Source organism: Hypanus sabinus, chromosome 18 (assembly GCF_030144855.1).
Source record: "Hypanus sabinus isolate sHypSab1 chromosome 18, sHypSab1.hap1, whole genome shotgun sequence".
Lineage (NCBI taxonomy): Eukaryota > Metazoa > Chordata > Chondrichthyes > Myliobatiformes > Dasyatidae > Hypanus > Hypanus sabinus.
This window is the reverse complement of record NC_082723.1, coordinates 35,552,922-35,578,616: the sequence shown is the minus strand read 5'-3', so window position 1 is coordinate 35,578,616 and position 25,695 is coordinate 35,552,922. Positions and strand designations below refer to the sequence as shown.

The following is a 25,695-nucleotide window of genomic DNA, read 5'->3' as shown; positions in this document are numbered from 1 at the left end:
TCTAAGTGAACCATTTATGATCTTTATATCTAAAACCTGCAAATAAATTTGTTATTAAAATAACAAAAACTTCTATTTTCTTTTGTGATATTCAACTAAAATAATCTAATAAGCACGGGTTTCCAACCGTGTTTTGACATTCCCACTTGCTTTCTTTGCCCCAGTAGCAGAGTGTTGTGAAATCACAGAGCATGAGTGAACCACCACAGCAATTTGGAGTATTTTAGATAGTTTTGAAAGGAAACGATGAATATGCAAGGGAATAGAGAGATACACTTGAGAGTCTTGACTAATTGGACTGAATGGCCGGCTTCCATTCTGTACCTTTGCAACCTCTGACCACTCCTTGGTTTCACCTCTCATCCAAGAAACAGTATCTCAAACAGTTCAAACATTCCCTTAGCACTGGAGTAGAGGAACTTGAACTCAGTGGCCCTCCCACTGACTTGTCACTGAGGTGAAATTAGGAATTTTATTCTTTTTCCAAGTGGTATTATCAACTCTTCATTAGGTGGATGCTAAACCTTAATATAAATTAAAATATGAGTTAGACCTGCCATGCAGAATGATCTTCTACACAGTGCCAGTTCCCTACATTAATCACTTGTTTCCTTTAATTTCTAAATACCTCCCAATCTCTTTCCTGAATATACTTTCTTTTATCTCAGTTCTGATTAGTTTGCTTCTTATTCGGATACTCTTATACAGTCTGATTAGAGCCGCAAACATTTGAAGGACTTGTCTATTCTTGTACTTGGAGTCTTGCAGTAAAGGGTATCATTTGCGTTACTGCTTGCAGTATCTGCAAGTGGACGAGGACAATCTAAACAGCATCTTTCAAACTCACACCATTTAAAAATATTCCACTTTTCTCTTTTGTAACAAAATGAACATCACATTTTTTCCACACGTGCTATATTCTTTTCTTTTCACTTAAACTGTTGCTATCCCCCTAAAACCTTTCCGCATCCTTCTCACAGCCCAAGCTGCCTGCCACACAGTTTTGTATCATCAGCAGCTTGGATATATTACTCTTGATGTCCCCATCCCATTACATTGTGAACAGTTGGTACTCCTTTGGGGTTCCCAAAGTAAAGATTATCTATTTTTTCTTACTCTTTAGTTTCTCAATTTTTAATCCATACCAGTACATTACCTACAATAGCATGTGCTCTAATTTTTTTAAATAATCCTTAGCATATCACCTTATCACAAGTCTTCTGAAAATCCAAAATTCTGAAAGTGCAAACTATATTTATCTATGTAGTTAATTACAACTTAAAGACAAAAAAATGAAAGCTTTAGGGCTTTCCTGAAAGAAGTTAATCTTCCCAATTATTGAGTCCAGAAACTATGACTATTTTGCATTGCCTTAATTTTATGATGGCCTCATCTGGATTAAACATGAGAAAATCTGCGGGGGTGGAAATCCAAAGCAGCACAAACAAAATGCTGGAGAAAGTTAGCAGGTCAGGCAGCATCTATGGAAATGAACAGATAGTTGATGTTTGGGGTCTAGAGACTTTTCTGGGACTCATCCCAGAAGCAGTAGCTAGTTATCAAGATCATGCAAAGTTCCCAGGCACTGACAATGCTCTTCCTATAGAAAGAGAAATTATAATCTTGGATGGGATTAGACTAAAGCCCTATGAAACAACCCAACCTATCATATACTTAACAGCAACCAACAACCCTATTAGAAAATAGCAGAAGAATGCTAGGAAATGAGATTGGTCCAAAAGGATCTTAGATTAATTTCCCTTTTGGGCGCACTTTTGACTGTACTAAAAAGCTACGTAATTTAGTTATGGCTAGTTAGAAAGTATCTTTAAAAGGAAGCTAGACAATGACAGTGAGACAAAGGAACAGAAAGTGTTAGATCATGAAGCATTAACTCAGGCTGAGCATAAACCCCTGCTGGGTCAAATGGATTATTTCACTGCTATTACCTTCAATGGTATTCAGTAAATAAAACACAATGACCATTTTACACAGTGCTGCCTATTTTAGTTTGCTCAAGTACTGGAAAAATTGTCATGTCGGTTCAAGACCAGTGAGTAGTATCATGGGGCCTCAGTTACTGAAGACCATAAGACATAGGAGCAGAATTAGAGCAAATCTGCTCAACCATTCAATCATGGCTGATCCTTTTTTCCCCTCCTCAACCCCATTCCCCGGCCTTCTTCCCATAACCTTTGATGCCATGTCCAATGAAGAACCTATCAATCTCTGCCTTAAATACACCCAATGACCTGGCCTCCACAGCTGCCTGTGGTAATAAATTCCACAAACTCACCACCCTCTGGCTAAAGAAATTTCTCCACATCTGTTTTAAATGGATGCCCTTCTATCCTGAGGCTGTGCCCTCTTGTCCTAGACTAACCAACCAAGGGAAACATCCTTTCCACATCTACTCTGTCTAGGCCTTTCAACATTTGAAAGGTTTCAATGAGATATCCCCTCATCCTTCTAAAGGTCCTGTTTAGAGAAGCAGGGCCTAAATCACTCTGCAAATTTTAATGAAAAATAAAATACAGCTAACTACAGTTACTCTCTGATTGCACTTACCTAGGCAAGTATATAATTTTCCATCACATTAACAAAACATTTTGAAGATGGTAGAAAGACTGTAGGTTTTTTTTTGCTCATGCCAAGCTCTGCCATTATTGATGATGAGGATAACAATTTTTAAAGCCCTCTCCTTCTGTTAGTTGTTTTAATTGTCCACTATTATTCATAAACGAAGAAGGCAAGACTATAGTTTTAATGTGATGCTTGATTTCTACTCTATTACATACTACATCTGCTGTTTGGCACATGATCCAGTATTATCGTTAAACCAGGCTAGCACTTGATTTTTGTTTATGCCTGTTCCTAGTGTGCTGTTCTACGTGTATTAAAACAAGGTTAGCCCCTATCCCAATGGAATTAGTGGCATTAAGGGATATACCAAACCATGAAGTTAAAAATTGTGGTGGAATGTAATCTATTGGTGAAATCTGACAATACAATCTAGATAATACAAACAGCAATAACAAGTCCATTATGACCTAATGGGCTATTCAGAATTTTATATTTTGAACATCTAATTTTTGGTGTAATGTTGAAGACAAGTTTTTTAATTGTATCACAATGCCATGTGAAAGAGAATGTATATCCAAACCTCTCAATAAATGCAAGACCATCTCTCCACTTGCTTTTGCTGTCACCGGTTACACCCGAAAGTCTTCATTTGCTCAGTTAATTTCTGGTTGCTGTGGTAACATTGGTCCTCATCCTGTTGACCACAGCAGAAATTCTGACCCCTTACTTAATTGCTTTTCATCACGATGCTCTCAGATGCATTGTCAGAGTGGAAGTCTGTTATCCAATGCAAAAAACTGTGACTCCTTTCAGTCACAGAGCATAATAGTCTCTTTAACGACAGCAAGGGAACCTGCTTCATCGGTTCACCATTCTTCAGAAAGAGCCCTTCTTCTTCCTCGTTGTCAACAAGCATGTGAAATGTGTTTTTATTCTGATTGTTTGCATGTGCATGTTTTGGCAAAGCTAAGGCACAGTAATATCAGCAATAGTATTAAATATTAATACTTCATAAGGTTGCTAGGTGATGACGTAAGTACTTTGAAAGATAGTATTCCATTTAAGTATACCATATATAGTCCTATGTATTTTAGAACTGACAATAATTTAAAACATATTTCCTACTCAAAACTCCTTACATTTTCATCACAGCATAACACTAAAAATGAGGAAGTTAAACTTTTGGTAAAATTAGTAATTCCTTCTTTGAATTTCTCTTCATCCTTCAGACAATTTCCCACAGGATCCTTCGAAATGAAAACATGCAGGGTGGTCAACAATGGGATGTGGAGAGAGTGGAGATCGAATTTAATCAGTGTGTGAATCTTTGTATGTGAGTGTGGAGAACTTAAATAGTTGGCAACTGGGAGATCCAGATGGCCACAATGGACAAAGCAAAAGTAACATGTCCAGTTTTACCAACACAAAGGAGGCCGCAACCAGAACATCAATGCAATAAATAACGGCAGAAATATGCATGCCTTTTGGTAAATTGTTTCTGAAGGTTTAGGTAGGTGGAAAATTACTTACTCCCTGCACCATTTGCTTATTATGTCCTTTCCTGAACAAATTCAAAAAAAACTATTTGAATCAAACTACAACATAAACATTGTAAATACATAGGTGAGGCAGCATCTATGGAAATCAATGGTTTCTTCAGGATATTGTAATACCCAAACCTCAAACATCAATTACCTGGAAGACCAATGTGGCACTGCATAGGAACACTACCATCCTTCAAAATCCTTCTAAATCTCACATCATCCTGGAGTTTTTCACCAAGTTTTTCACCTTGGCATTCCCTACCCAAAGTCATTATTGGAGCATCATTACAAAACTGCAATCATTCAAAAATAAGGCAGTCAACATTTTCATAGGTAGCACTAAAATAGATGCTGCCCTTACTAACTGTTGCCAGCCTGAGAATTATTATACAGACCTGGGGATTACCTTTCACTCCCAAGTGACTTCATCATAGATGGAATCATCTTTTGGTGATGGGTGTTTGGAGTAAACAAGCTGGTGTTAAACAAGGATCAATGCCAAACATGACAAATCTTGAGATTTAATTTATAATTTAAAAACTCTGCGCAGTCCAAACTTCTATCAAGCCCAGTATCTATGACAGAGGAATAGTAATATTTGCTGAAATTCATATTAATAAGGAATTAAATGCTGATGTAGAAACTTTTTGCAGCCATGGCTAGAAAAGTCACTGGAAGAAAAAGGCTTAAGAAACATCTTATTAACTGTACTGGAAGATGTAAAGACATTTCATGATATCTAAGTGCAAAATTAGAGCCATGCCACTGAGCTGCCAGAGTAAGATGGCTTCAGTCAATTTGACGGAGAAAATTACAGCAACCAATTCAATTCAAATGTTCTAAGCTGATGTATAACATCCACACCATTTTCCTGCCATCTCTTAAATCATTACTGACATGTTCCTCTATTGCTTTCTCCCTGTCACACCTGTCTAGTCTTTCACTACTGGCTTTTTTGCTAGTTACACCAAGATATTGTTAGGGCTTTTTAGCAAGTCCAGAATTTCCACCATTCTATGGATAATTAAATAAATCCCTGAATATCTTAACCCTATGTGCACTCATTTTGGTCTCCCCTATATAACGACCTCAGAGTCAGAATCAGGTTTAATATCATCAGCATATGTCATGAAATTTGCTGTCTTTGCAACAACAGTACAATGCAATACATAATATGGAAAAAACCATAAATTACTGTAAATATATATTAAATAGTAAAATTAAATAAGTAGTAGAAAAATAGAATTAAAATATAGTAAGGTAGTGTTTATCACACTTACATAATCAAAACCCTTATCACATTATCCTTAAACTACCTCTGTTTACCAGAAGAAAGAGCCTGTTTAACCATTCCTATTAATTAAAACCCTTCAGTTCTGGTACAATTGCATTCAGACAAAGCTTGTGCACAGTAACCTCTCACATGTAGTTTAGCCATTAATATAAGTTATCCACGTTATTGACTCTAATAAGATATTTCCATTGTCCCACATGAGCTCTTGTCACTTAGCTCATTAATCAGAAAACTTTGTTGCAAACCCACTCTCTGATGGAACAACAAAACTAAAGCTATAATTGACTCTAATGTTTCTAATTATAAATTTCCACAACATACAGATTTTAACCAGGCCAGCTGCAGCTTGCTATAACTGAAGTAAATAAAACAGCTTCAACCACAACAGGTATTAACAGTTTCCACAATTACAGTAAACATGTAGCGGTTTTCAATGATACTCAGCCAATTTCCAGGGAGAAAATAAATTAAAACAAATATTTTAAAAGCTGACGCAAGGAGTAGCTGAGTTGCTGCTCTAAGATATGACTGCATCAAAAAGACATGAGAAACACCATACTGACATGTGAATAACTGTAAGTGGGGCTACATTACGTAATGATTCAGAAACACATAAAACAAAAAAAACGTTCAAAGTACATTTTATTATCAATGTATAAATTATACAAGATTCTTCTGTTTAACAGGCAACCACAAAACAAGGAACCTGAAAGAATCCATTTTAAGAAAAGACTAACACCCAATGTGCAGAGTGAGAAAAAGAAAAAAATCAAATCAAATCATGTGAACAATAAAGCAAGTGTCAGCATTCAGAAAAAATTGACTCCATAAGCCCAAAGTTGAGAGCAGCCAGAGTGGGCCCAAAGTCTCAGTCTATCACAGAGGTAAGTTGCCACAAAGCTCACAGTCAGTAAGCCCGCAGCGGATGGGGTACGACACAGCCTCACTAAGCACTCACCAACTTGGGGCTTGGATCACTCTATTCAATGTCGACATCAATGAAGAAGTTGGAGTGTGGTGATTACAGGTAAAGGGAGGGAAAGGAGGCTGTTAGATAAGTGAACCATTGGTTTTGATAAATGAGGTATATTCTAAATGATGAAAAGCTCAAAACAATGGAGATAAAAAACAAAGAGCCTGGACCCAGAGATCATTACTAAAATGTCATCTAGTGTAACAAAATCAAGAAAGCTGATGGAATACTAGTTCTTGTATCTAGTATATGAGACTAAAATGGAAATTATGCTCAGACTTTCTAAAGTCCTTTCAAAGCCACACCAGGGTGTTAAGTTCAGATCTGGAAATCTAAGTTAATTAGATCAATTGGTTTTGGGAAATTGATACCAGGACTCCCATAGCTGTGTTAGCAAAATTGATTTTGGAAATAAAGGGTTACCAGATCAAGTTTTCATGTTAAAGAAGATACTCATGAGGATAGGAAAAAAGGTTTGTTGTTTGGAGAACTGAAATAAAAAGAATGTACTAAAAATCAGAATCCAATCTTTGAGTTAAGTGAAGAACCAATTCTGCACAAAATATGAATTTGAGATTTGAAAACCCCTTTTCAAACATGCTGAGGGTTTGAATTGGCCTCTTCTAGTTCCTGTTGTTATTCCAGATTGCCACCAAAAGCCTTTCCAAGGTATAATCCTTTTGAGGAGGGGCAAAGATCTATAGGCTAAGGTATCGCTGAAAAGCACCTCATGAAAGAATAATAAGATTAAGGGAATTAAAGTTTTTTTTGAAGATGTGCCAGGCCAATCAGGTCAACCCCTGCCAGGCAGGAGGGATAGGTAGAGGGATAAAGAGAAGAAAATGTGCTGAATTAAAAAAAAACATTCTGAGCCTCAGCTGCTTAACAACATCTTCTGATTTTTAAAAAGTTCATCACTAAGACATCTATTTTCATTTCCTTTATATTACCTCAGTTCATCTGCTGTCAAAACCCTCATATATCCTGTTAAAACCTCCAGAGTTGCCTATTCCAACAAAATCCTTGCATGCTTTAGTCACGCTCTCTATAACTTATTCAAATCTCTGCTGCATGTCTTTATTGACAATGCAGGGAAACATGAAAGCAAAATCATCCTAACTTTCAACTATCCCATGTGTTGGGCTCCCTCTTTCAACTGTGTAATATCCTCAGCCATTTAGACATTTAAGATATATTCACTTCTCCAGTTGTGGCAGCCCTGAATTTAATCACTTCACTTTATAGAGCTCATTTATTGAAATAATGCATTTCTTAATTCATTTAATTTCTTAATTCAATTGACATAATTCACCTAATGCTATCAGCTGCAAGGGTTTTTAGCTTTAGACTTCTCTTCCTAAATCTGTGCATCTTTATTACATTCTTTATTGAATTCCTTAAAACTCAGCTACTTGTTTAAGCTTCTTGTTATATCTGCCTAAAATGTATGTCTGAGTGTTATCTTTATTTTTTGAAGTGCCTTGAGGTGGCTTTGCTATCCCTCATCTGCTGGAAATGCTCATCTGGTCAGGCAGCATCTGCGAAAAAAGAGTCAACTTTTGCATTAAAGAACTTTTGTTGAAACTAGGAAACAAAGAAAACAAATTATATTTAAGCTCCATGGGTAGTGGGGTCAAGATAGATAATGCAAAGGAAATATCACTGTGTGAAGTCTGGTTTGCTAAGGGGATAACTGGTTGAAGAAATAATTTACCTAATGAGTTAATGAAGAAAATAACATGAACAAAGAAAAACTTGATAGTTGTGAAATGAGGGTAGTTAGTGAGAGTAATCACAAAGCAAAGAGCATGAAAGCTGTACAACGCAGAGCATACAGAAAAATAAACCACACTGATGCGAGAGATGTAATGGATGCTTGTTGCAAACTTATCCGCTGAGATTTAGACAGAAAGATCCAGAATGGGAAGAATCAGAGATGGACTGTGCAAAAATGAAAGGCGGGTGGAAAACCTTAGTAAAAGCAATGACGTATGGAAATAGCAACAATACAGTCATTGAAGAAACAGAAGAGGCAAGACAGTAAGTGTGAGTAAACTGAAACAAGGCCTTTTCTATACTTTTCACATGAAGGCTGGATCATGCGAGTTTCTATTTTATCTGGATGAAGTGATGTTGTTATTCTACTTCAACAAAAAAATTTACTATGGTGCAAATTAAAATATAACCTAATATTTTAGGCAGAGGAAAAACCAGAACAGATTGCAAACACTTTGCTTTCTGTTAAAAATTTAGATATCTCAGTGAATCTTTACTCATGATCCAGCATCAAAAAATTCTAATTTTACAACAAACATCCTTATCCTTCACTTTGAAATTATTTTATTGCTCTTTATATGTATCATAAAATATAAAACGAGCTGCAAGTAGAATTATGCCCTTTACTATGTACTGTAAAAGGCCATATGCAAATAGATTTAAATGTAGCAATAGGATTCCTGTGTATCTTTTCCTGTGCATAATTTATGATACAAAATGTACTTATTATTAAGAAAAAAATAATAATTTTCAGCATTACTCTCCCACAATTCAAGTTGTCCTTAAAACTGCAAGTGACTGGTTATACTCCTGATTACTTTACAATCTAATTACCATTTCACCCGGTCATTGTGGAAGACCTGCAAGTGCAAAGTCAGGTTCTGATTTTACTTCCTAACACAGCAGGGATAGACACCATGCTTGACCAGCAGCTCGGTCATTCTCCGCAATACTGGCCCATTCTGAATAAGGTATGGACCATCCTCAGGATCCAATGCAATCATTTGTCAAGGCTTCTTCAGCAGCATATTGAAACCTGGAGCCTTCATCACTTAAACATCCAGGAACAACAGCAGTACCAGAAAACATCACAGGTCACACCACTGCAGCTTGGATATTCACTACCACCCCAAACAAGATCCCGGAACTCTCCACCTGGCTGTAACAGTAGAGAACCACAACCACATAAATTATTGTGTTGAAGGCAGCAATCTGATACCTTTTCAAGGGCAACCTGGGATAGGTAATAAATACTGACCTTGTCAGCAACACCTACATCTTGAGAAATAATTTTCTGAAAATCTCACCACTGTCTTACATGAAACTCCAAGAAACCGAAACGTCAGATTTAAGAACACAGTCGGCCCTCCTTATCCGCGAGGGATTGGTTCCGGGACCCCTCACGGATACCAAAATTTACGGATGCTCAAACCCCTTAATTCAACCTGTCTCAATGCGGTGGACCTTAGGACCCAGCGGAACCCCAGACCCTATGTAACCTGTCTCTGTGCGGTGGACATTAGGACCCGACGGTAGAGCTCTGAATCCGTAGTGTTTCTGTTTACAAAAATAATCATGACAACGATTGAAAATAAAGTGGAAATAATAAAGCGACTGGAAAGAGGTGAAACGCCATCGGTCATTGGAAAAACGTTAGGCTACGTCGGTCAACCATCGGAACAATTTTAAAGGATAAAGTGAGAAAAGTTGTGCCCCGATGAAAGCTACAATTTTTACTAAGCAACTCAGTGGTTTAATTATTGGGTTTTGGGTTTTTGATCCTCCACACCAATCCAGTATGGTGGAGAGTACACTCGATAGCCATCTGTCACTAGATCGAACTCGGGATCTTCCTGAGCCCAGCGCTGGAACATACGTTCTTAAGTGTTTTATATGCACAGAAAGGTAAAATATATATTTTATACGAATGCAAACGTTTGACTAACTAACGCTAAAAAATACTGGATATACCTGTTCTGACTTACTTAGTAAGAGAACTCCAGATTTTTTTCAATCCCGATCCATGATACCGCTCTTATAGATAGCGGGGTCAAGGGATATAGGGAGAGGGCAGGAACAGGATACTGATTATGTATGATCAGCCATGATCACAGTGAATGGCGGTGCTGGCTAGAAGGACCGAATGGCCTACTCCTGCACCTACTGACTATTGTCTATAACCCACGCACATCCTCCCGTATACTTTAAATCATCTCTAGATTACTTAATACCTAATACAATGTAAATGCTATTTAAATAGTTGTTATACTGCATTGTTTAGGGAATAATGACAAGAAAAAAAAGTCTGTACATGCTCGAACAACAAGTGCTAGAAGAGCACTTCTGGGTTTTCACGATTCATGGTTGGTTGAATTCACAGATAAGGAGGGCTGACTGTAATGTCCACTGGATTTCTTAAATTAATTACAAACGGGACTTTTAAAAAATATATATACTGCAAGAAATGGATGCTTCAAGTAAATTTCCAAAATATCCAGGAATGCATAGTAGTCTTTCTCCCTTTACCCCACAGCTCAGGTTTAGGGATTACACAATTTGCAGTTTGCTGTTCAACACATGTAGCATTAATTTCCTTGTGAGTTAATTGTAACTACAACATTACTCTCTAAAATACTTCAAGCTTGTTTGCCATGCTTCTTCATTGCACACTTGCTTGCAGTACACTGCCAAGACCTTAGTTATAGTCATGTTACGAGAGGAAACATGGACATATGACGTTATGAATTGGTGCAGGCTTAAACTCATGAATTAAAACTCTTAAACTGGTACTTCCTGAGCTTTGCAGTAGTTGGAGCTAGTCAAGTTTTCTTAATAGGAACAATCCTCTCCAGAAAATACTTTTCCTGTCTAGCAGTATTTTAGATTTGCCTTCAACAAGCACATGCACAAGTCCAAGTTGTACTCAAATTCAGAAAACAAGCTTTTTTGATTACAGATATGCCTTATTGACTGAAAAAAATGTTTCTGTTTTATAGGAGCATGTACGCTCTAATACCAGCAAATACAGATGTCCATAACCGAAAGTGGAAGAATATCACTGCAGACTAGAGTCAGGTATTAAGATAATACAGCAAATAGAGAAGAAAAACAGTATGTGACAGCTTCTCACAACTATCGGTGAAGCAGAAGTTTATTCTATAAATCTGCCGTCTATCTGTAATCCTCTGTTGTTATTCTGCTGTTTTCATCTGCACAAACTCACAATGAAGTAATCTTGCAGTTCTTATTTGAGTTCTGTTTAATCTGTTTTCTTTGTAGGCTTTCTGTTTTTCCACATTACTACAGCAATAAATGTTCCTGGAATGAAAAGAAAAAAAGGACACTATCACTTAAAGTTCACAATTAATACATAGAAACATGCTATTCAGAGCAATGGATCCATGCACTTTAAAAAAAAGTGGAAACTGCAATTCCGAGAGTTTAAATACACCAGGGGTCTGGAATTGCTCTCCAAGATCGATATCAGAATTTAAAAAAAAATTATAGAAGGCAGATATCTGACTGATGATCACCACACACAAAATACTGGAGGAATTCAGCAAATCAGGCAGCGTCTTTGGAGGGGAATAAAAAGTTGGCGTTTCAGGCCAAAACATCGACTGTTTATTTCCCTCCACAGATGCTGGTTCACTTGTTGAGTTCTTCCAGCATTGTGTGTGTGTTGCTTAAGACTTATAGCATCGGCAGAATCCCTTGTGATGATGACTGATGATCTCATAATAAAGACTGACCCTGAAAGGAGTGATCAGAGGACCATAGAACATCAACTTCAGTTGGAGGGTGAAAAACCCCCAAGTTTGAAAGCAGTATCTGAAACTTAAATAAGAGAAAATTATACTGAGTGTTTGTTCATGGTCTGCTGCTGCCGTAGCCCATCTACTTCACGGATTGATGTGTTGTGCATTCAGAAATATTCTTCTGTACACCACTGTTGTAATGTGTGGTTATTTGAGTTACTGTCACGTTCCTGTCAGCTTGAACCAGTCTGGCTATTCTTGTCTGTACTCTCCAATTAACAAGGTGTTTTCGCCCACAGAACTGCCATTCACCAGATGTTTTCGTTTTGATTTTTGCACCATTCTTTGTGAAGTCTAGAGATGGTCATGCATGAAAATCCCAGGAGATCAGCAGTTTCTGAGATACTCAAACCACCCCTTCTGGCTCTAACAATCATATCTTGGTCAATGTCACTTAGACCACATTGCTTGCGCATACTGATGTTCAGTCTGACCAACAACCGAGCCTCTTGACCATGTCTGCATGGTTTTATTCATTGAGTAGCTACCACATGATTGGCTGATTAGTTGTTTGCATTAACAAGCAGATGTACCTAATAAGGTGGCCACTGAGTGTACATTGACATAAGGATTAAAGCCGATTGGGAAAATCAAATGAAGAGCATTGATCTGCAATGATAGATATTTAAAGAGATTTTTCATGAACTGCAAAATGTAATTTCCTGCAAGGACAAATGTATCAAATTAAAAGAAAAGGTTTACAATGTTTCAAAATTAGTGGTAGGCTAGAGGACGGAAAAATGTTTTGAAAACAGCAAAGAATGACTAAAAAATAAAGTAAGATAGAATATGAGTGTAACTCACAGAAAAAGAAAAAAGTATATAAAAATAGTTAAAATATTATTCTTTAGATGATGACTAACAATGGGAAAATAGAGAAATGCTGCAGAGATTGAAAATAATTATTTTGAATCAGTCTTCTACTAAAACTAAAGTTTGAGGATGGATTGAAGATGGGTTTGATAGGATACATCGATCTTTTCTCAACTGACCCTGGAGCATACAGTGTAACACAGAACAGGCCCTGTGGCCCACAATTGTGCTGAACTAATTAGTCATCAAATGCTTCTGCCTATACATTGTCTATAACCTTCCACTCCCTGCACATTCATATGCCTAAGTCCCCCTCGAACACCTGTCATATGTACCTCCACCACCACCCCAGGAATCCACCACTCTGTGTGAAAAAACTGGCCCTATACATCTCCTTTTGAAATTAACCCCTCACCTTGAATGGATACCCTCTAGTATTAGACAGTTCAACCTGCGAAAATGATTGTCTGTCTACTCTTGTCAATGCCTCTCATAATTTTATAAGCCTTTATCAGATATACCCTCGGCCTCTGCTGCTCCAGAGAAAACAACCCAAATTTGTCCCAACTTCCTCTTATAGCAAGTGCACTCTAACTCAGCCAACAGGCTGGTAAACCCTATACTCTAGTAAAATCTTGGGTAAATCCTATCACCCTAGTAAACTTCTTTGGTAAAGCCTACTATCATCCTGGTGAACCTCTGGTAAATCCTATCGAACCTCACCATCATTTTTAAACGCTTCCATTATGCAAACATCAACGTTATTTTTTTAAAAAGAGCATTAGTTGATTCAGCTTTTTTAAGTCTAACTCCACAATCTCTCATTGCTTTTGACCTTTAATTCCTTCTGCTTTTCTGTATCATTTTTTCAAATGGCAAGTTATCCCAAATATCCAGTAGATACTGAAAGAATCCACCAGATTTACATATTACCTATCAAATCTTTTCTTTAAATCTCAATGCAATACTTTGAAGTGTAGTTAGCATTAGCTAACTAAAGGAGCTAAGTAATACATTATTGATAGAAATGACATTGAAGCAATTACCAAGCAATAACCGAGAAACATCAGAGCACTTACCCACTAATAAAACCAGGAGCAGACCAGCGACCGCCGGCAAGATCACCGCATATTCCCGTGGTAAGAAGTAGCTGTGAAGAATATGTCTACTATCCACAAATGGCTGCAAACATAAGAATTACGTTGATCAGCTGGTTTAAAGTAAGATAAAATATGAAATACGTCTTGAGAAGATCCATGATTAGTGAGAGAAACAAGCTCAACAAACTTAAAATTATTAGGCTGAAGCCCCAAATGACTAATATTACTACATAAATAAGACCAGAAAAACTCTCCTACTTCCTAAATATTATTTTTAGACAACCATCAAAATCACTATATTGCAATTTCTATTTTGTTTTGCTTCCTTAAATTCCAATTGTTTTTCCACTTGAGAAATAATTGTAGAACATTCTGGAGGTCCTAAGGATGTGAAAAGTAGACAAAATATTCTTTTTACCTCAATGTTTATTTTACAACAAACAATTAGGTCATTATGTAATGTTATTTCAGTAAATTATCCATGAGCATGTTGGATTACTGCAGAAACCCCAAAAAAGATGCCACCAGGGAAAAAAAACTTGCCATCGTATCTATTCATGTGACTCCTGTTGCACTAACACACCAGACTCTGCTTGTGATCTAGTTCCTAAACAGGTTCAGAAGTGCAATAAATAGATGTGGGTAAGTAACATCCATATCCTGAGAAAACTGAAGATGAATACATGTCTTTTGATTATTGAATCAGTAACTTAAGCACTAAGCAAAGTTACTTAAGTGAATACAACAGAGCATTTGTAATCGGTACTCACCAACACAATGACCCAAATGGTGTAATATGTGAAAACTACCAAGCTGAATCCCACTAGTCCCATTCCAACTAATTGGTCTACTCCTGTAGCCTAAAGGAGAAAAAAAACAGAGAAATTCAGCAAACAACATTAAAAACATAATTCTATCATCTCTGCTGTACCACATTGAGGTAAATCATATATTGCTATATATTCAAAAAAGGTTCAGCTTCTTTAAAGTTGCATGTTATTCTCTAGAAAGCTCACTGACTGCTCCAATACTAACAGCTTTAAGACATTTAAATATCCCACAGTATTTTACAGACGCATGCTGGCTATATTCAAATACAGGGTGCATGTAAAAAAAAACTTTTAAGAGGGATTTCTCACAAGTATGAAGCAGAATCAATGTCTTCACATTGAGTTTACAGGAAGGTTGGTGGTGGTGTGAAAAGTGTGGAAGGTTGCTCTAGGTTACAATGGGGACATTGTTAGGATACAGGGCTGGGCTCAGAAGTGACAGATGGAGTTCAATGCAGTGAAGGGTGAAGTGATACACTTTGGAAAGTCTAACTCGAAGGCAGAATACAAGGCTAATAGCAGGATTCATAGCAGTGTAGAGGAACAGAGGGATCTAGGGAGTCCACATCCATAGGTCCCTCAAAGTTGCTGTGCAAGTTGTTTAAGAAAGTGTATGGCGTACTGGATGGGCTGTGGGGGAGATTGAGTTCAAGAGCCACAAGATAATGTTGTAGCTCTATAAAACTCCGGTTAGATCACGCTTGGAATATTGTGTTCAGTTCTGGTTGTTTCAAAGTAGGAAGGATGTGGAAGGTTTAGAGAAGATGCAGAGGAGATTTACCAAGATGCTGCCTGGATTAGAGAGCATGTCTTAGGAGTAAAGGCTGTGCGAGCTTGGGCTTTTCTCTTTGGAGTGAAGGAGGATGAGAAGTGACTTGATAAAGGTGTATAAGATGATAAGAAGCTTAATAGAGTGGACAGTCAGATCCTTTTTCCCTGGGTGGCAATGGCTAACATGAGAAGGCATAATTTTAAGGGGATTGCAGAAAAGTATAGGGGGGGATATCAGTGGCAAGTTTTTTTTTAAACAGAGTGGTAAATGCAAGGAACACTGTGCCACAGTTGGTGGTAGAGGCAGATACATTAGGAACATTTAAGAAACCCTTAGAAAAGCACATGGATAAAAGAAAAATGGAAGGCTATGTGGGAGGGAGGGTTAGATTGATCTTGCAGTTGGTTAAAAGGTCAGCACAACATTATGGGCTGAAGGACCAGTACTGTACTACACTGTTTCATATTTTAAGTACAGTTTTGATTTTTCTTCAATGCAATGCAAGATGAGTGATTCTAAAAATGATCATTAAACATTCCTGGACACAATATAACACAGAATGAGAATGTGTAACAGTCACGTGGTCCAGCATTGTAGCGGTTAGCATAATGCTTTACAGCACCAGCAATTGGGAATCAGTTCCCGCCGCTGTCTGTAAAGAAATTGTATGCTCTCCTTGTGACCACATGGGTTTCCTCCCACATTCCAAAGGCACACAGGTTAGTAAGTTGTGAGCATGCTGTGATGGTACAGGAAGCATGGCAACACATGCGGACCATTCCCCCCCACATATCCTCAGACTGAGCTGGTTGCTGACACAAATGTCGCATTTCACTGTATGTTTCAATGTACTCGTGACAAATAAAGCTAATCTGAAACCTACAGACAAAATGACTAATGCACCAGTCCATAACATAAACATACTTCATGCTGCAGCCTATTTTCACTCTGTGGTATTCAGATTTCCCACAGCAGAGTTACACAGCAAGTAATTTTAAATAATTCTGATTGACTTGATAATAATCTTTTCTAGAATTTTTCTTCACTTGCTAATTTTTATACTGCAATTTCATTTGTGTATGGTATGAAAAATACACCATTCCAAGGCACTTCACATAAACATCAAACATACTTTGTCACTGTTAAATAAGGATATCATAGGTTAATATTCAGATTTTAAGGGTGGCACGATGGTGCTGCGAGTAGAACTGCTGCCTCCCAGTGTCAGGGATCTGAGCTGGATCATCAGGTTGAATAGTGTCTCAATAACAATCTTGTACTCAACATCAAAAGAACCAAGGAATCAACTGTTGGCTTTAGGAAGAAGTTGTCAGGAGAACACACACCAGTCCTCACTGAGGGGTTAGTGGTGGAAAGGGTGAGCAGCTTCAAATCAACATCACTAAAGACCTATCCTGGACCCAACACATCAATGTAATCACAAAAGCACACCAGTGGGTCTACTTTATTAGAAGTTTAAGCAGATTTGGTATGCCACCAAAGAGCCTTATAAGTTCTGACTGCTTGCATCACAGCTTAAAGACGCAGTGCCCCAAGAAGACAGCATCCACTATCAAGACTCTTCACCATCTTGGACTTGCACTCTTCTTGTTTCTACCATCAGGAGATAGTACAGGAACCTGAAGGCCCACACTCAATGATTTAGGAACAGCTTCTTCTCCTCTGCTATCAGGTTTTGAAACTGTTCACAAATCCATGAACACTTGCTCCTTATTCCTTAAAATTTTGAGCCATTTATTTTAGTGATAAAGCACAGAACAAACTTCCTTGGCCCAATGAGCCACACTGCTAACAACTCTCCTGTTTAATCCTAGCCTGATTTACAGAACAATTTACAATGATCAATTAACCTACTAATCATTACGTTCAGCTGGCTGATGGCGCAGTGGCATCAGCGCCGGACTTCGGAAGTGAAGGCTCCCAAGTTCAAACCCAGTCAGGCCCCCCACCCCCCAGCACACTTTCCATCTGTGCCGGGTTGAGCATCAAGCTAGCTATTCGGCCTCGTAAAAACAAAACAAGGGTCAAGACAGGAATGTTCATATCATGACCCGGTTACTCTGAAAGGAGACCAATCCTGACACTACGCGCCAGACAAGAATAGCTGACTGGTGTGACAAGCTATGAAATGAAATGAACCATTACGTATTTGGACTGTAGGACAAACCAGAGCATCTGGAGGAAACATATACACTCACGGCGAAGATGTACAAAGACTTTACAGAGGACGCTGGAATTCAACTCTGACGCCCCAAAAACCGCTATGCTACCATAGATATTAAGATTTTTAATTATACTGCTGCCGCAAAGCAGTACAGTGATAATGAATCTGATTCTGAGTTTAATTCTGATCTCTGTTGCTCCAGGTACAGAGTTTACATATTCTCCCTGTGACCCTAAGCATTTCCACCAGATTCCTCCCGTATCCCTCCTGCCAGTCAGCCAACCTTCTATCCATGCTTGTATCTTTCCTGTAATACCATGGGCTCTTATCTTAAGCAGATTTATGTCCGGCACCTTGTCAAAGGCTTTCTGAAAACCCAAATAAATAACATCCACTGGCTCTGATTTGTCTATCCTGCCTGTTATTTTCTCAAAGACTTCCAATGGATTTGTTCGGCAAGATTACCCCTGAAGGACACCTTGCAGACTTTGGTATAATTCATCATGTGTTTCCAAGTACCCTAAAACCTCATCTGTAATAATAGACTGCAACATCTTCCCATGCTAACATCCCTATAATTTCCTTTTTTCTGCTAATCCCTCTTTCTTAAAGAGTGGAGTGACATTTTCAATTTTCTAGTCCTCTGGAACCATTCCAGAATCTGATGATTCCTGAACAGTGTTCCCTCAAAGCTACACGGGTGCATGGCCACGCAGTAAATAAAATGCTTCCATGCAGATAGCCTTTGTTGATATGCAGATAGAATTTTCTTTTATATAATGTTAATTTAAAGTGTGCATAGTTTTCAGGTCGTTTTCAGGATTTTCAGAATTTAAAAAATTCTTGCTCAGAACAATGGTTGCTCCGTGCAGCTGTTAAAATAAAAGTGAACCTTGTTCCTGAAAAATCATTACTAATGCTTCCACAATCTCTTCAGCTACTTCTTTCAAAACCCTGGGATGTAGTCCATCTGGTCCAGGTGACTTATCTACGTTCAGACCTTCCAGCTTTCCAGGCACCTTCTCCTTGGTAATAGCAACTACACAAACATGTGCCCCTTGACACTCGAGTTTCTAGCATAGTGCTAGTGTCATTCACAGTGAAGACTGTTGGATAATACTTACTGTCTGCCATTTCCTTGTATTCCCATTACTACCTTTCCAGTGGACCGATATCCACCTTCACCTCTCTTTTTATATATCTGAAAAAACTTTTGTATCCTCTTTTATATTATTAGCTAGCGAATCTTGATATTTCATCTTTTCTCTCCACACAGCTTTCATAGTTATCTTCTGTTTTTTAAAAAAAGTTTCCTTAACCTCTAACCTCCGATTAATTTTTGCTACATGATATGCTCTTTTTTTGCTTTTATGCTGTCTTTTACTTCCCTTGTCAGCCACAGTTGCCTCATCCGCCCTTTAGAATACTTCATCATTAGCAGTGGCAATCCTGTGGCTTCCAAATTGCCCTCAGAAACTCCAGCCATTGCTGTTCTGCCATCATCCCTGAGTGTCCCCTTACAATGAACTTCGATGAGCTCCTCTCTCATGCCTCTGCAATTCCTTTTACTCCACTGTAAACTGATACTTCTGACTTTATCTTCACCCTCTCAAACTGCAGGGTGAATTCTATAATTATATGATCATTGCCTGCTAAGTGGGTATTTGAAGGTGAAATACTTGGAAGGATCGATACTCATGGAAAAAGATGTACTGGCTAGATGGCCTGAATACATTCCTGACTTGTTTGAAGATACAAAATGGGAGAAGCAATTACTAAGAACATCAACAGCCCACCGATTATGAAATCAGAAGTTAAAGCAGCAGCGGGGAAAATGAAAAAAAGTAAGGCATTAGGGCCAGATGGCATTGCCATAGAAATTATTCAAGCACTGGAAGATTTCAGGATTGAAAGGTTGCTGAATGAAATATATAATAGCAGGGAAATAGCTGAAGAAATGAGTAAGTCAGTATTTATTGCACTGCCGAAGAAACCACACAACTAGATTGATGAGTCATGTTGTGAAAGTCCTGTTATGAACCATCACGATGAGAGCAAGAAAAATCATAAATTCAGGGATCACACAAGAAAGTGCAGCTTCATTGAAAATAATGGAACATGGAATGCAATTGTCATCCTCCGACTGATTTGTGAATGCGCCATAGACATCTAGAAAGACCTATATCTATGTTTCATCGAGTATCCCAAAGCTTGATAAGGTCAGACATCAAGAGCTTATAAAAATCATTCAGCACTTGGACATTGATGGGAAAGATATCAGAATCATCAGAAATTTGTATTGGGAACAAAGGGAGGGAATGAGAGGTGAAAATGAGGCAAGTGCTTTTCTCCAGATTAAGAGGGGAATCCGATAGGGTTGTGTTCTCTCACCCGACCTATTCAACCTTTATGATGAGAAGATTCTAAGAGAAATTAGCAGAATTCTAGGCATGATAATTGGTGGATACAATCAGAGCAACTTACGATACGCAGATGACATAGAGCTGATAGCTACTTCTAAAGAGAAGATCCAAAAAATTCTAGATAAAGTCAAAGAAAGTACAAAGAGAACTCTAAGATCGAATGTACAGTTGACACGAAGTAAGAAAGAAATGCAGAAATACAAACTGAAAGTGGGCAACAAAACAACTGAACAGACATGGAAGCTCAATTACTTAGGGAGCACGATAACATCTGACAGTAGCCCTAATGTTCAAATTAGAAGATTGGAATTGCTAAATGCACATTTGAACAAGAATAACATAATTTCTAAGGTACTAAACTGAAGAGTGTCACAGTTCATTACACACTAACATTGGAAGTGAATATTAGACAATATCCAAGCAAAATGAGTGATGACTCCAAGCTGCAGAAATGTGGTTTTTGAGAAGAAAGATTTAAAAAAATAATGCAAGGACAGAGTGACAAATAAGGAAGCTTTGCAAAAACCAGAGAACTGATATCATCAATCAGGAAAACGCAGCTGGAATGTCTGGGACATGTACTGAGAAAGAGAAGCTCAAACATCTTGTAGTGACAGGAAAAATTGATGGAAGAAAAAGTCGTGGTCCACAGCACATTATATTCATGGGTTATATCAAGAATGAACAGTCAAAAGTTTTGAAGAGCTTATAACAACTTCTCAGATTAAAGATAGATGGAAGACCACGATTACCCATGTCTTATGACATGGTGAATATCGATGAATCCTTCTAAGGGTTCTTTTACTTTAAGATTCGTGTATATGAGTCATAAGGTCTGTGGGGAATTGATGGGAATGTGGGCAGAATAAAATGAGATTAGGATGAGTGTAAGAATGGGTGCTTGACGGTTGGCATGTATTTGGGGCTGAAAGTCTTTTTCTGTTCTGAACCTCATGACTCTAAGAACTGTTCTATGCAAGAAACCATACAAATTTCCATAGCTACATCTTTGATTTGCAAAAGATGCATGGATTGAAGAAGATGTTGAATTAGCAAATGAGTTGACTCAGGCAAATGAAGGTAGTATGAAAGGGAGCTGGTTGTGCCAGTGCTAAAGGAAAAAGTGAAAGGTCACACCCAATACTAGCTTTGTTTGGAGGTGCGGAGGGCTTTGACATCCATGGAGATAAGACAGTTGGCGACAAGAAATTGCTGTCAAAATGAGAGAGGGCATCAGAGGCATTATGGTTGCAAGTGGGAAGGGTCCACCTTCATACGATGCAAGACTTGAGGTTGCACCCTATAAACAAAGGAATTAGTAATGGGAGTAGCAATGTAAGCCTGCCCCCACCAGTTAATATCATGGCTGATCTGCTTCTAACCATATTCCTACCTACCCAATGTAACCTTTATTCCCTTGTTTTACAGTTATCTTTCTCAGTTTTCAGAATATTTGAAGTCTGTCTCACCAAAAGGAATCATTCAGCATCTACAGTACCTCCTGTCATTCTTTTTACATCCAATCATCAGACACATAAAAGCAACTTCAAACCTTAAAGTATGCTATTTTATAGTGCAATCTCATTTCTCCACTGTTTTTCCCCTTTGTTATCTATTCCCCCCTTCAATTCCATCCCTCTTCCACCCTTCTACATTCTACTCTTCATCTACACATTTGGGGCAATTTAGTGAGTAACTGACTGAAGAAAGAAAAAGGGATAGGACTGAACTCTGGTTGCTGGAGATGTGCCATCTTCATGCTATGTTCTCTCAAACTACTCAGCAGTTGAAGATGAACATGCTCAGAGATCTGTTCCATCCCTAAGTCCCAATATTCTCATAAAAAGAAGTAATTTATGGTTCTCAAATCAATCCCTTTGCAACATTCAACAAATTCTCTCACTAAACATCTGGGTTCTCCTGTCAGCCACGAACAGATTGAGTAGCCCTTATGCAAAATTTCAAAATCCAAAAACCTCCAAAATCCATAATTGTTCTGAGTGCTCACATGATGTCACATATGGAAAATTCCACAAGACACTGGAAGGTTCCCAGGCAATGCACAGGTCTCTGCGCACTACAGACAATTCTAAGAAGTGACATCACATAGGTAATGAACTGAAGCCAATGAAAGATAAAAACTGCATAAAGCGAAAAATGAAGATCTCGGTCGTGTGATTTGTCAGCAGAAAGAACATATGCTGCTCAAAGGTATGCTGAACATGAAACAAGTGAAGATCTATCGTGATGAACTGAAAAATGAAGGTAATTGTGAATATCCAGCAGGCTAGTTGCGAAAGTTTAAGAAAACGCACAGAATGAAATTTTTAAAGATTTGTGATGGTAATAGGTTCAAGAAGTACAAAGGTTAATTTATTATCAAAGTATACAACTCCGTAATTCTTCAATCGGGTAGCCATGAAACCAAGAAAGGAAAGAAAGGCAGCACAATCATCAACCCCCAAATCCCACCTCTCTGCACAAAAAATAACAAAAATTGAACAGGCACAACAAAACAGAACAGGCTCTGCTGATGAAAATCTAACATACCGAATGGCTGCATCAGTTCACATGTGCGAGGAACAAGTTAAGGCAAAGACTGCTTACTGGTAGCACATTATTTCAGAGTTGGAAACAATGGCAATCCTGAGCTATCACAACATATATTCCAAAATCTGAAAAGACCTGATCTGAAACAGTTCCAGCCCTAAGCACTTCAGATAAGGGGTACTCAACCTGTGTTAGGTATAATTGACAACAGCCCTTTAACCTACCAACCATCTTTGGGATTTGGGTGGAAATTGAAGCATCTAGGGCAACACAGATGATTACAGGAAGAACATATGAACACTGTGTTGAAGCACCAGAGGTTGAAGTCAAATCCAGGTTGCTGGAGTTTGGGGGGGGGGGGGGGGGGCAGCAGTCTTACCTGCGCTAGAGTGCAACCTGTGGAAGCTGGAGGAAATGAGTACCTGACCTCAAACACAGAATGCTGGAGGAACTCAGCAGGCCAGGCAGCACTGAAGGAAAGAAGTAAACAGTCAACATCCTGGGCTGGGATGCTTTCATCAGAAAAAAGATGAAAAGTCAGAAGGTGGGAAGATTGTCAATTCATCCTTCTCCATGGATGTCCCTCCTGGCACATTTCCTTGCAAGTGGAACAAGTACCACACCTACCCCTACACCTTCTCCCTTGCTACCATTCAGGACCCCAAATGGTTCTTCCAGGTGAGGTGACTCTTCATCTGTGAGTCTGTTGGTGTCATCTACTGTATGCTCCTGGTGTGGCTTCCTGTATATCGGTGAGACCTGACGTAGATTGGGAGACCGCTTTGCCGAGTGCCTATGCCCCATCCACCAGAAAAAGCAGGATCTCCCAGTGGCCACCTATTTTAATGCTACATCCCATTCCAACATGTCAGTCCATGGCCTCCTCTACTGCTGCGATGAGGCCACATTCAAGTTGGCTAGGCACTCATTCTGCCTGGCTAGCCTCCAACCTGATGGCACAAACAGTGATTTCTTGAACTTGCAATAATTGGCTCTCCCCACCCTTCACCATTTCCCTCTATCTCCTTACTCACCTTCTCCTTCCATGGTCTTTTATACTCTCCTATCAGATTCCCTCTCCTCCAGCCAATCTCTTTCACCAATTGACTTCCTAGCTCTTTACTTCACCCCTCCCCCAGTTTCACCTACCTTGTACTTATTCCCCTCCTCCCCCCTTATCCTGTCTGATCTTTCTTCTCCTGTCCCAATGAAGGGTCTCGGGCTGAAACATCAACTCTTTTCCATAAATTCTGCCTGGCCTGCTGAGTTCCATGTGTTGCTTGGATTTCCAGCATCTGCAGATTTTCTCTTGTTTGTGACCTGACCTCAAACCCGCACAAAGCTCAAGACCCACTGATTCCTGCTTCAGAGGCATGAACAATCTACAGCAGGTGATTCAAGGCACTAAAAAAAAATTATAAACAGTGTGTCTGCAAAATCCTTTTTATCCATTCAGAAGATAAGCCACTAACCAATAACAACACAGAAGCACTTAATATCAGCTAGCTGTGTTGGGTGGGTCTCAAGTCTATTCAAAGCTCTTTAAAGAAGATTACTACTAGCTAACTTAGAAAAAAGATTTAAGAGTGTATTAAAAGAAGAAAAAGGAGGTGACATTCAGCCTAGTTTTTACACCATACATGTGAGCACACAGACCAGTACCAATGGATACTATTCATAATCTTCCCACTCATCCCTCAGGCTATTTTCCTGTCCCACTTATGGAAGATCAATCAAATTTCAAAGTACAATTGCCTCAGAACCGACATGTCAATAGGGCAGGCCGCAAGCCACCTCCTGGCCTAAGGAACTACCCCGGTGAAAGCGCCCTCAGCCCGTCGCCACCTCACTCACCATCGTCACCACTCCGGGCGCCGGAACGTCAACTTCCGGGGTCACGGCCAGCCGCGGTCACGTGCATCACGCAGAACGCCGGCGTGACGGAGGTATAACCGGGCGCATGCGCAGTCCGGCGAGGAACAGCCGAGTGATGGAAGATGGCGCAGCCCGTCGGGTGAAGGACAATGTCCAGCGACAGAAGCTGCTACAGCCCGTAAAGTCCAATGTCAGGGCCTAAACGTCTCCTGCATTGTTCCCCAGCCGGAGCTTTAAATCACTTTGTAGTTCCACAAACGCCTCCTCTCCTCTGTCAGGATATTACAGTACTCAACTAGTTTCCCTCGTGCTGACAGCTGTTTTTGAAATGATTTACATATTTCAAAGTTTAAAGTGAATTTATTATCAAAGTACGTGTTATATGGGGTGGGTGGCTATTGCAGTGGATCGGTAGAAGCTACAGAGAGATGTGAAATTAGTCAGCTTCATCTTGGGTACTAGTCTCCAAGACATCTTCAAGGAGCGGTGCTTCAGAAAGGCGGCGTCGATTGTTATGGATCCCCATCACCCAGGACTCTCGTTACTGTCAGGAAGGACACACACTCAGCGACTCAAGAAGAGCTTCTTCCCCTCTGCCAATCCATCAACACTACCTCACTTTTTTATATTATTTGTTTCTGCATTATTTTAATTTATCTATTTAATATACTTACTGTAATTGATTTACTTATTTTCAATATTATCATGCATTGCTGTCTACTGCTGCCGCTAAGTTAACAAATTTCACAACGCATGCTGGTGCTATTAAAACTAGTAATAGATAAATGAGTAATAAACAACACTGAGAGCTCGAGTATGGAGGATTCTTGAAATTGAAGTGAGTGAAGTTATCCACTCTGGCCCAGGCACTTGATGGTTGAGGGGTGATAACTGTTCCTGAACCTGGAGATGTAGGATCTTCCTGATAACAGCAGTGAGAAGAGTGTGGCCTTGATCGTAGGTATCGTTAAGATGGATGCAGCTGCCCTGCAACAACACTCCTTGTAGATGTGTTCAATGCTGAGAAAGGCTTTACCTGTGACGAGCTGGGGTTATCCACTACTTTTTGCAGGCTTTTCTGTTGAAGGGCATTAGTATTTCCATACCAGGCCGAGATGCAACCAATCAGTGTTCTCTCCACCATGCATCTACATAAATA

General features: G+C 39.0%; 1 protein-coding gene across 6 annotated transcripts; it reads right to left on the bottom strand.

Annotated features, from left to right (window-relative positions):
• Nucleotides 1-6,046: 6,046 nt before the first annotated feature.
• Nucleotides 6,047-24,611, bottom strand: dpm2 (dolichyl-phosphate mannosyltransferase subunit 2, regulatory). Of its 6 annotated transcripts, none has more exons than XM_059994066.1 (4): nt 24,516-24,611; nt 14,672-14,761; nt 13,881-13,983; nt 6,047-11,488 (listed from the first exon to the last, which is right to left on the bottom strand). In XM_059994066.1, exons 1-4 carry the CDS (start codon nt 24,516-24,518, stop codon nt 11,430-11,432), a joined length of 255 nt encoding a protein of 84 aa, XP_059850049.1. In that variant the 5' UTR covers nt 24,519-24,611; the 3' UTR covers nt 6,047-11,429. The 6 variants fall into 6 exon arrangements, with proteins under 6 accessions (XP_059850049.1, XP_059850054.1, XP_059850053.1 ...); XM_059994071.1 differs by lacking the exon at nt 24,516-24,611 and adding an exon at nt 24,476-24,496; XM_059994070.1 differs by lacking the exon at nt 24,516-24,611 and adding an exon at nt 24,429-24,482.
• Between the last annotated feature and the right edge of the window lie 1,084 nt (nt 24,612-25,695).

What these genes read in the sequence shown, in the direction of transcription:
- dpm2 (XM_059994065.1), bottom strand. Translation starts at nt 23,465, where the DNA reads ATGGGGCATAGGCACTCGGCAAAGCGGTCTCCCAATCTACGTCAGGTC. An exon ending in CCATTTGGGTCATTGTGTTG is followed by an intron (nt 13,984 to 14,671) that starts GTGAGTACCGAT and finishes TTATGTTTGCAG; the next exon opens with CCATTTGTGGATAGTAGACA. An exon ending in GCTCCTGGTTTTATTAGTGG is followed by an intron (nt 11,489 to 13,880) that starts GTAAGTGCTCTG and finishes TTTTCATTCCAG; the next exon opens with GAACATTTATTGCTGTAGTA.